Raw genomic sequence first — 12,355 nt, 5'->3', positions numbered from 1 at the left:
CTTTTAACAATACATAGTGTGTCAAGGTAGCTTTACAGTATTAAATAGGAAAATAGTGTTTTAATAATGCAAAAGGACAATAGTAAACACAAAATTGTCAGTTAAAGGCAGTTCATCATTGAATTCAGTGATGTGATCATCCAGCTCAGTTTAGTTTAAATAGTATCTGTGCAATCAAATCAACGATATCGCTGGAAATTAAGTGACCCCAACTAAGCAAGCCAGAGGCAACAGCGGCAAGGAACCAAAACTCCATCAGTGACAGAATGGAGAAAAAAGACATTGATTAGCTTGCATAAATGTTATAATAAATAAATGAAATGTGCAGTTTTTAATTTAATTGCTTTTTTTAATTCACAATTTCTAGTATTTGTACAGGCTTTACTTTTTTTTTATTTCAATGCAGTAATTAACATTTTTTGATTTGCTACGTGACAGCATTAATCAGTAGTTCACTGACAAGGTACGAAAAACCTCGCTAATAAACGAATGCAAACCATACGAACTGAACGTTTTTAGCAATCCTATAAGATCACTGCATGTCACACTGTGTGATATGAATCTAATAAACTTGGCTACGACATGTGTGTAGACTGTACGATGATGACACCAATTGACTGATCAGCATGGGCTAGTGGTAAACAAAAAGAGCATAATGAGTCACACTTTAGCAGTTGTAGTTTTTACGTGCGCTGAAAAAAGTGGAAGCGGCGAAAGACGAAGCGATAAGAGCTTGAGGTAAGCAGTTGCATGTTTTAGAGCCATGCCACATTGATTTCATGTCACATTTTTTTTGTTAGGTTAGTAAACATAGCTTGTAGCTGATAAGAAACTGTGTGATGATCATGCTGTATCATAGGCTATTTTTGGTCGAACCTCTCTCACTGTTCGACACTGGACCCCCGATTATGAGCCACGAACACAGAAATCACCACGATTGTTTCACGATGCCATTCTTTCACCTGGGACAGCCGAAAATCCTGCTGTGAGTTTGTTTCGGCTTTAGCAATGTACGAAGAACGGGCCTCAGGACCAAAGTTGCCAAATCTACTATTTGTTTGAGGTATCAAACCGAATCAAAAATAAATCACATTCCTGGATCCCCCAACACAACACATTTTGCATGTCTTTGAATGTAATGAGTTGAATCAGGGGTTTGATTAAGGGAGACATGTAAATATGGTCCAGGAATGCGGTTGGGAACCAATGCTCTGTACAATGAAAATGTATTGTGCACATAAACAAATTTTCTGGTAGCATTTTAAAATTGATTAACTATTTAAAACCCTTTTGCACAAGGAACAAAAATAAAGTCTCAGATTATCTGTAAGTGTGATTTTTTTTTTTACACTGCTCCTAATTAAATGCTTGGAATGAGGGAATGTGCAGGTGATTTCTGAAAATGTTCCACTTTGTAAACCTTACTACACTCAGAACACAGCAGTTTTATTTTCACATTTAATTTGCATATGACGTTTCAGGTCTTTTGGATATGTGAAACACTTCTCACACTGAAGACACTTGTAAGGCTTCTCTCCGGTGTGAACCCTCATGTGAATGTGAAGGTTTCCTTTAACCGTAAAACCTTTTCCACACTCTTGGCAGGTGAAAGGTTTCTCTCCAGTGTGAACTTTTATGTGATTCTCAAGGTTTGATTTGCTTTTACAAGTCTTTCCACAGAAATAACACATGAAAGGCTTATCCCCGATGTGAATTACTACATGCTTCTTAAGGAGATTGCTATCTGTGAAACTCTTTCCACACTCATGACATGTTAAACTGTTCTCTCTTAAATGAATCCTGATGTGGTAATTAAGCGTTTCTTTACGTCCAAAACTCTTTCCACACTGGTCACAAATGAACGGCTTCTCTCCGGTGTGAATTTTCATGTGAGTATTAAGATTGCCCTTTCGTGAGAAGCCATTCCCACACACTTTGCAGATGTAAGGGCTCTCTCCAGTGTGAACTCTCACGTGGGAATCGAGGGTTTCTTTACGTCTGAAACTCTTTCCACACTGTTCACATGAGAATGGCTGCTCTCCGGTGTGAATTCTCATGTGAGTCTTAAGATTTCCTTTATGTGAGAAGCTCTTCCCACACAGTTTGCAGGTGAACGGAGTTTCTCCAGTGTGATCTCTCATGTGAGCATTAAGGGTTGCTTTATACTTGAAACATGTTCCACACTGAGCACACATGAATGGCTTCTCTTCATTGTGAATCTTCATGTGATTCTTGTGGCTTACTTTATGAACAAAACGCTTTCCACAGTGATGGCATGAGTAAGGCTTCTCTCCAGAGTGAACTCTCATGTGAGTATTGAGGTTTTTTTTGAATCTGAAAATCCTTCCACACTGATGACATCTAAAATGGGTCTCTTCCGAGTGGACCCTCATGTGGGAATTAAGGATTTCCTTACATCTGAAACTCTTTCCACACTTACCACATACAAATGGCTTCTCTCCAGTGTGAATTGTCATGTGAATCTTAAGACTTTCTTTTCGTGAGAAGCTCCTCCCACACAGTTTGCAGGTGAAAGGCTTCTCTCCAGTGTGACTTCTAATGTGGACTTTAAGGTTTGCTTTTTGAGTGAAACGTTTTCCACATTGTGGGCAGATGAAAGAACATTTAGATTTGGTCATTTTAGCCTTTTTTCGTGAGGAAATATTTTCAGTTTGTGTGGATTTTTCTCCAGTCATGAAATTAAGTGTCTGGTCTTTCTCTTCCATTTCATTCAGTTCTTCACTCTCCTCTTTAGGCATCATCAGGTCTAAAGTGAAACAAGGCGTACACATATTTTAGACATTACAAAGACCCAAAGCAACATATATGAAAACATCATAAAACATCAAAACCAACATGAATGCTCAATCTTAAGAACCTTGTCTCAATATTGTTAACTCTTCACTTTCTGTAGGAAACATTGTTTACCAAACACCTGATCAAACACAGCTTGACCCAGGAGACCTTGTTTATTATATGCCAATTCCAAATCTTCCATTTATGTCTAAAATATTAGAAAAACAGTGTCGTCTCAACTATGCACAGTTTTGCATATTTCTGAATAATTTCAGTCAGGATTAAGCCCCATCGTTGCTCATAAACTGTGTTTATCCAAGTGTCTTTCTCTTCTAGTGTTATTAGACCTTTTGACAGCAAAGATCACAACTCCTGTCATCTATCCGATCGCTACCAACTTGTGTGAATTAAGAGTACGGAGTGCATCAGGGCTCTATATTAGGCCCACCTGTTAACATTATTTTTTTTTTAATGATATGGCAATGATTCGGAGTCTTATATTTTCTCACAATCTGAAAAAAAAAAAAAAAAAAAAAAAAAAAAACTGCTGAACACTTTAAGCAGTAATCAGAAATGAATTTGATAAAAACTGCTAGAGATAAGAGTATGTGAGCAGGGTGGAGTAGCAACTATTCTCCCTCCACACTCCAAGCATTCAATAATCACTCCACTCCGGGTTTACCATTTCCCGCTCCACACTGAATTGATCACAAACACTGCTCTCTGCCTTCGCTCAATGATGATATTTGCTAAAGTATTTAAGTATGTTTTTAAATATCACAAAGTTCTGTTCAGAACTAACTTATATTAAACAAAAAATAAATACACAATTCTAGAATAATAGTTTTAACTTGGTTTATTGTAACATTACAAATGGCCCAAATCTACACTGCTCAAAAAAAATTAAAGGAACACTTTGAAAACACATCAGATCTCAATGGGGAAAAATATCATGCAGGATATCTATACTGATATGGACTGGGTAATTTGTTAGGAATGAAAAGATGCCACATTGTTTCATGGAAATGAAAGTTATCAACCTACAGAGGCTGAATTCAAAGACACTCAAAATTAAAGTGAAAAAAGGATGCAGCAGGCTAGTCCATTAAGCTGAAATTTCATTGCAGTAACTCAAAATGGTACTCAGTAGTTTGTATGGCCCCCACGTGCTTGTATGCATGCCTGACAACATCAGGGCATGCTCCTAATGAGACGAAGGATGGTGTCTTGGGGTATTCCCTCCCAGATCTGGACTAGGGCATCACTGAGCTCCTAGACAGTCTGAGGTGCAACCTGGCGACGTCAGATGGACCGAAACATAATGTCCCAGAGGTGTTCTATTGAATTTAGGCCAGGCGAGTGTGGGGGACATTCAATGGTATCAATTCCTTCATCCTCCTGGAACTGACTGCATACTCTCACCACATGAGGCCGGGCATTGTCATGCACCAGGAGGAACAAGGACCCAATGCACCAGCGGAGGGTCTGACAACGGGTCCAAGGATTCCATCCCGATACCTAATGGCAGTAAGTGTGCCATTGTCTAGCCTGTAGAGGTCTCTGTGTTCCTCCATGGATATGCCTTCCCAGACCATAACTGACCCACCACCAAACCGGTCATGCTGAACAATGTGACAGGCAGCATAACATTCTCCATCACTTTTCCAGACCCTTTTACATCTGTCACACATGCTCAGGGTGAACCTGCTCTTATCTGCGAAAAGCAAAGAGCACCAGTGGCAGACCTGCCAATTCTGGTGTTCAATGGCAAATGCCAATCAAGCTACATGGTGCCAGGCAGTGAGCACAGAGCCCACTAGAGGACGTCAGGCCCTCAGGCCACCCTCATGAAGTCTGTTTCTGACTGTTTTCTCAGAGGCATTCACACCAGTGGCCTGCTGGGGGTCATTTTGTAGGGCTCTGGCAGTGCTCATCCTGTTCCTCCTTGCACACAAAGGAGCAGATACAGGTCCTGCTGATGGGTTAAGGACCTTCTACTGCCCTGTCCAGCTCTCCTAGAGTAACTGTCTGTCTCCTGGAATCTCCTACATGCTCTTGAGACTGTGCTGGGAGACACAGCAAACCTTCTGGCAATGGCACATATTGATCCGCCATCCTGGAGGAGTTGGACTGCCTGTGCAACCTTTGTAGGGTCCAGGTATCGCCTCATGCTACCAGTAGTGACACTGACCCTAGCCAAATGCAAAACTAGTGAAAAATAATCAGAAAAGATGAGTAGGGAAAAAAAAATGTCAGTGGCCTCCACCAGTAAAACCATTCCTGTTTTGGGGGTTTTCTAATGGTTGCCCATCTAGTGCACCTGTTGTTAATTTTATTAACACCAAAGCAGCTGAAATGAATTAACAACCCCCCCTCTGCTACATAACTGACCAGATCAATATACCAGAAGTTTAATTTACTTGATGCTATACTCTGATTAAAAAGTGTTCCTTAAATTTTTTTGAGCAGTGTATATTAAATGAATGTTTATCTCACTTGTCTATGCAGCGTCTCTAGACTATGGTGAAGCTGAGGACTGTAGTTACTTCAGAAACAGTAATAATATGCTGTAACTTTCACATTTTTAAGCTGATAAATCACAGGACAGCGTTGATACTTTTCTGCAATCCTGAATGTTTCCTTGTGTGCACAAACTGTACGTTATGTGCAAGCTTGTGTGTTGTGTGTGTGCAGCAATGTAGCAGGCAGCACATTAGTTTAGAGCAGATATTAACTACCTGTACAATAAACTGTTTAAAACGTGAATTCACCCAATCAATATTGATTATCCACATGCTACAAACAAGCATGCTTCAGATATAACCTCCCACAATCATCCATCACCTTAATTATAACCTACACCTTATTTCTGATTTGAGGGTTGGGCAATAAATCGATAACAATAACTATCAGTGTTGGGGAGTAGCTAGCTACACGTAGTGATGCTACTAGTGTAACTACATTTTTCAGTAGCTTTACAGTAGCGACGCTACTTTTAAAACGGTGTAGCTTTTCCTGTAGCTTACTATTTTTTCCAGCAAGTAGCGGAGTAGCGTGACCAAATGCTACATTCCGGTCTGCGTTCTGACATGTCACGAGTGTGTAATGCACTGAAACAGCCCAGCATCAACTTCTGACTAGATCACAAAATACATTTGTTCATTACCGCCATCTGTTGTGATATGACGCATCGTGCGGCTTTTCAGTCTGTCCACCAACAAGAGATCGTCTGATGATATTGCAAAGGATGTACAGGAGTGGATGACATGAATCAACTGTAATTTATGCAAAACAAAGATTAAAATGCAGTCTACGTCGAAGACTTAATAGCCTTTTTAAACTGATAAATTTTTCTTTTTTATTGCACTCCAGATTAAATGTCTATTTTACAATGATGAACAGTCATAATAGCCTACAATCTGTCCACCCACAGTTTTGTAATGAACACTAATCAAACAGAAAATAAAATCACGATATAGTAGTGTGCTTATCATTTTGCAAAGGATGGTTGCGGCAGGATTCATGCAAAGCGCAGTGTTCACCCGCACAGCTGATGATTGATGTCTCTGTTCACAGTCAGTAAATACCACATGAGCTGTGAGTACCTGCTTATTTAATGACTCCTCCGTATCCAGTTTAAAGTTGCATACATTTTGTTCTTGCACTGATGTTACGTTTGTAGCAATATTCTAATATAACTAAAATAACTATACGGTATTTTATTAAAGTTTACAAAATCAGATGATTAGGACACGTTTTGTTATTGAAATGGCTTGGAAAAGTGTCCCAATCAACCTGAATTCCCAAATATTTTACTTACAACTTCATTATAATTCTTCATTAATAATTATTTAGTTATTTGTCATGTTAATTGTAAAAAAAATAAAAAATAAAAATAATAATAATAATAATAATAATAAATTATTATTATTAAAAAAAAGAAAGTAGTTTAAATGTAGCTAGCTACTTTTTGACAGTAACTTGTAGTGTAGCTAGCTACTTTTTCAGAAGGGTAGCTTGAATGTAGCTTAAAGGAATACTCCACCCCAAAATTAAAATTTTGTCATTAATCACTTACCTCCATGTCGTTCCAAACCCATAAAAGCTTTGTTCGTCTTTGGAACACAATTTAAGATATTTTGGATGTAAACCGGGCAACAGTCTCCTCTGTGTCTCTCCATATCACCGTATGCTGCGTATGCTCTTCTGTATCATCCGCGCCACAAGGATGTGCTGTTTTCTTTCAAATCAAAACTAAATACACGTAGAAACAGTGCATCCTTGTGGGCGGATGATACAGAAGAGCATACGGTGATATGGAGAGAGACAGTATCCATTTAACTTATTTAATTTATGAGTAGCTTGGAGCTGGTCAAGCTACAGTTTCAGAGTAGCTTCCCCAACACTGATAATTATCGTGATATAATTTTAAAACGATATGAACAGTTCGATAAAGTTTATGTGCCAAAAATGGAACAAAACATTGCTAACTGCACTACACGGATCGTTTATCCTCTTGGATCAAAGTTTAAACAGCAGCGCGAGCAAGAGCAGATGAGTCTTGGTCACACGGCACTAAACATCTTATCTTATTTTTAATGTAAGAGCTGGCGTGAACTTGAGTGTTTGAGTGGTGTCAGCAATCTCCATTTAGCCTATTTAGTTGTGCAAAAAATTTCATTGTGCTGCTGGATGTTGTGAACTGGTATTTGCATTCAAATTATTTTTAATTTATTAACGTAGATGATATTTGTGTGTTCATATCATCATATAATGAGGTGTAATAATCCAAAAACACTGAAAACTTCAAATCAAACATATTAATTAAAACAGTGTGATGTCAAATGCTTCTGCAGATTTGTAGTATTACTATAGCATTTCACCTGAGCATTGCAAATCAAGCATATTGCTTTGTTCTTGGTTCTTGTCAAAAGTATCTCCGCCATAGGCACTGACAGAATGAGAGGCTTTCTGTTGTAACATCACACAAGGTAAATAAGAGGGTGACATCTAGTGGAGAAGATTAATGATAAGATTCACATTAATCAGATCTTGTGTTAAATGTTTGCTGAAATAAATACCGGAAAAGATCGATTTGTGGCTTTTGAGAATCAATATCGAATCGATGTAATTTAAGCTTCTAGAGCACATCAACGCTATCAAATGGAGTATACTTTGAAGGGCTGTGTGTTTGGCTGTACGCATATGCTAGCGTATGCAAAAAAAAAAAAGTATATTTTGGGCTTGAGGCGACCAACTCCATGTCACCTACAACTGCTTTAATTTGCCCACTTTATACATATACATATATGAAGAGTTTGGTTCCAAAATACAATAAATCCATTTTGATCAATTTGAGTAAAAATGTTTTTTTTTTTTTTTTTTTTTTTTACCAAGTAAGTGGCAAGATAAAAAACAGTATTTTCTGTTTCAAACTTTCATATAGCATCTTTAGGTTATAATAACATTATAACCCCCCCCCCATATTGAAACGGTTGAAAATACACAACATAGTAAGCTGATCCACCCATGACAGGCTCTGAACTTACTGAACTCTGAACTCAATACCAATCTTATACAGGTACTGGACTAAAAAGACATTCAATCAGTCATCGCTCCCAAAATGAAGTCAGTGGGTCATCTTGTTAATGCTATAAATTATTTACAAACAATAAAAGAAAATTTCATCATGAACATACATAAACAACAACATCACATTAAACCACAGAAATAGCTACCAAAAGTGCATTCATCTTTGCCATGTTACATTCATTTAGTTGACTAGTGCTATACGCTGTATTAACAAAAACATTAATGGCATTAATAAAAAAAAAAGCTATGCAATAACGCATTCATAATTGAATGTGACTCATCTTCTATTTTGAACACGATATTGCATAACTTGTCAGTGATGTACGGCTCTGTGTATTAAATGCCGCTCCATCTGAAAGCACGCGATGAAGATTTATCACAGAACCGGCTTTACTGACGAGATGCGCATGACAATCACATGCGATTTATTGTGCAGCCTTTGTTTGTTGATCACAAAGTACAAAGTAGATGAGGAAAACTAGGATGCCGGGTGTATTCAGAGCGCCGCCGTTACGGTCTAGAGTGTGTTGAATGGTGCGCTGTGATTGGTTGTTACTGTTTACAGTGCATGGAATGGTGCGCTGTGATTGGTTGAGCAGATATATCGCATTCTTCAAAAAATGGAGACTGGCGTTTGTTGCGGTATGGATAAAAAGGGAGAAAACATGACCTAATAACTCAGTGGATATCACGTTTTGCGTAAAATAAAAAAATGACTTTTCAATACCGACCAGATACAATACTAATTTTGATGGAACCAAACTCTTCAATATATATATATCTTCAATATATATTCATTCTTTTGACATTCTTCAAAAACATTGTTAATTTCTGTAGAGGTCGACACTTTAAAAAAGATAACAAATTCAGTTTTGAGAATGGAAACCAACCTCTTTGTGTGTCAGGATCTTCTTGCTTCACACTGAATGCACCTTCAATCTTCAGGTCTTCATTCTCCTCCTTAATAAACGCCATCTTTTTAATATTCACGTGGATCTCAGTTGCTTCACCAGGAATTTTTCTGTTTGAAAAGAGTGTCGTATTTAAGATGAGAATGCATAGTCATATACTAACTATTCATGTTAAAGTAATACTGTTTATTATGGATGCACTGATGTGCCGATATCTAATGCCCAATTTTTGATTATTTTAAAGCCATCGGCATATCAGAAATATAATGAAAAGGGCCGATACCAATGGTTTATTATTTAACTGCATGCAGACAATGAGTTGCATGTCTGTTGCATAATCCAACGTTTTTATCTGGGTAAAATAATTAAATACTTTCCAATACAAAATAAAATCTGTACAAAATATAGTTTGTCAGACAGCACAGTACGGCCGTATGCAAACGTGACGCTCCAACCAGTGAAAGGCCCGCTCAGCTGTAAATTCACCATACAGTAGGTAAAATTAAGTCACAATGGCAATGCCCCGGAGTTAGTTTATCTGAGGATATGTCACGAACCACCAATTAAGCATTAGGCCTACATTTAAGTGAAAATGAATGGCAGGTAATATGCAGCTTTTTGTGTGTTTGAAACCAGCAAAAATGGCAGGATCAGGTAGAGCACGGATTCACACAAGTTCACATCACGCACCTGCAGCGTTTCTATGAACAGAGAAAATATATTGGCCTATACACAAAATATATTTCACTTAAGTCATTAACAGAGTAACAAAACGAAATAAAAAATTGTAATGAGTTTGGATCATTGTAACGCACTCCGAAGTTCAGAGAAAGGAAAGCCATTTTATTTATTTTGCAAAAGCTTTACAGTTTTGAATCGCGTCAGCAACTCGCACACACAAACAACATATTTTTGCTTACTTGACATCACAGCCTGTTCATTATCAAAAAATAAATAAATAAAAAATACAGTTAAAGATACATAAAACTTTTACACTGCTCAATTGAAATAGTCCTTACAGTCTGTGCCATTTAGAGTAACCACCGCCTCAAAAAAACAAACAACAACCCTGCATCCAACACGAGCTGCAGGAGTCAGATTTGACCGATCACGGGTCAAAAGTAAGGAGAGATAATGGACAAGATGTTAGAGGATTTGCTGCTCAACAGATCCTGAGCTCAATGACAAATAATTTATGTCGTAAGATGTGCTCCCTTTACACAGTGCGCAAGCGATCACAAAATCCAAAGTGAACTGCGACTGCAAGTGCTCATTTAAAAACAATTCAAATACCCCACATATTGTTGCGCGAAAAATTATATACAATATTAGAATGTCTGCGGGAGCGGACACAAAAACGGCGGGAGCGGAGGGGAGCAGGCGGTAATGGTCAGAAATTCAGTGAAAGTGGGATCAACAAGCCCAGCGCTATCACGCAGCAGCGCAGTCAGCCGTGACAGATGATGTCTATAAATAAACTACACATAACCCCACTATTCAAGCAAATATAATGAAAATATGATATAACAAAATGTAATCTTGGAAAATGGCATTCTTTTTAATACTTATTAAGGGCTTTCATTTTCTCTAAATTGATCTATCAACTTTTAATACTTTTTAAGACCCCGCTGACACTCTGACATAGATAAACACACACACACACATATACACATATACATATATACATATAAACATATATATATATATATATATATATATATATATATATATATATATATATATATATATATATATATACACACACACACATGCAGTAGGCAACATTTAAAGTGGATCAAAACCTTTCATCAAAGTTGTCCTTAAGCCAAAACAATAACCATTCTAGTCTTAGGACAACTTTGATTAACTTATCTGATCCACTTCAAATGTTGACTACTGTATGTATATTGTATACAGAATGTTCAAGTGAAAATATTAAATACATTCTTATATCAATAAATACAGATGTCAAAAATATTTGTTAAACACAGCTTTGTTTATGTTCTCTTCTTAAACTTGTATCAGAATTAGGTTATAATGCTGTTTTAAAGCAGTTATGCTTTTTAATTATCATAATAATTAGCCCATTAATACAATAATATTATATTGAACCCACAATAATAATAAAAAAGCATATTGTGCCCATATCTCCATTTATAGCTAATATAGAGTGAGATTTCACATATTTTGACACCTGAACTGGGTTTATTATTAATATCAAAAACTATAGAGACAGCTAGTATGAGCAGGATCTGTCGGCTGGTTTGTAATAGTTTTGTTGTGTTGTGTTTTTGTGACACGCACACTGAACAGACAATAATGTGACTTAATAATAAAATAATAATAATAACTCTAAAAAATCGAATTATTTAATTAAATAATAAAAGAAGATTGAACATTCTGTTGATTCAAGTGTTTCTGTTTGTCTCGTCACTAGGTGCCAGAGCCCTCAACCTATAATGACACGAAACGCAATGTTTCTGCTGTTACTCGCGGATGCTCATAAAATACCATCATAATTATTAAAAAGCATTACGATGTTACATTTAAACATCCAGTAATTGATAACTACTTTTTTTTTTACAATGTTACAACTCTTGAACGGTTTACATTAATTTAAACACTTTAAATGCATTATAAGCTTAAAACAAACCTTTCTTCAGTCCAAACACAGACCGATCACGCGGCGCATTCTTATGACGCCACATCGCCAAACCAAATTAAAAGTCCTGGGGTGTATTCCAGAAAGCAGGGTTAATTTACCGTCAACTATAACTGAACTCTCGGTAGATTCACCCCAAACCTTGCGTACTCGAGGTATGCGGTTCCAAACACGCGTCCGGGAGTAAGTTAATTCAACTCAGAGCATGTTCCTGGTTAAGACTCAAGACATTCTCAACAGAGCGAATTTAGACATTATAGAAAATACCGATACATGTGTGAGATGATAATATAAAATGTAATAATTAAATAAATATAATATAATAAATGAAACATTACCTTGTCATAGTGATTTATAATTTATACAGATAACGGTTACATATGCCAATAAAATA

The 12,355-nt window shown here is 37.0% G+C and overlaps 1 protein-coding gene across 3 annotated transcripts; it reads right to left on the bottom strand.

The window, feature by feature from the left end:
- Positions 1-504: 504 nt before the first annotated feature.
- LOC109057856 (gastrula zinc finger protein XlCGF26.1-like) lies at positions 505-12,079 on the bottom strand. Of its 3 annotated transcripts, none has more exons than XM_019075087.2 (3): positions 11,953-12,079; positions 9,279-9,409; positions 505-2,767 (listed from the first exon to the last, which is right to left on the bottom strand). In XM_019075087.2, exons 2-3 carry the CDS (start codon positions 9,361-9,363, stop codon positions 1,431-1,433), a joined length of 1,422 nt encoding a protein of 473 aa, XP_018930632.2. In that variant the 5' UTR covers positions 9,364-9,409; positions 11,953-12,079; the 3' UTR covers positions 505-1,430. The 3 variants fall into 3 exon arrangements, with proteins under 3 accessions (XP_018930632.2, XP_018930633.2, XP_042592192.1); XM_019075088.2 differs by lacking the exon at positions 11,953-12,079 and adding an exon at positions 5,963-6,071 and having other exon boundaries at positions 9,279-9,411; XM_042736258.1 differs by lacking the exons at positions 9,279-9,409; positions 11,953-12,079 and adding an exon at positions 7,680-8,130.
- Positions 12,080-12,355: the final 276 nt, after the last annotated feature.

This window comes from Cyprinus carpio, chromosome B13, assembly GCF_018340385.1.
Source record: "Cyprinus carpio isolate SPL01 chromosome B13, ASM1834038v1, whole genome shotgun sequence".
NCBI classification, from domain to species: Eukaryota; Metazoa; Chordata; class Actinopteri; order Cypriniformes; family Cyprinidae; genus Cyprinus; species Cyprinus carpio.
Note: the sequence above shows the minus strand (reverse complement) of the source record. Positions and strands in the feature narration are given on the sequence as shown.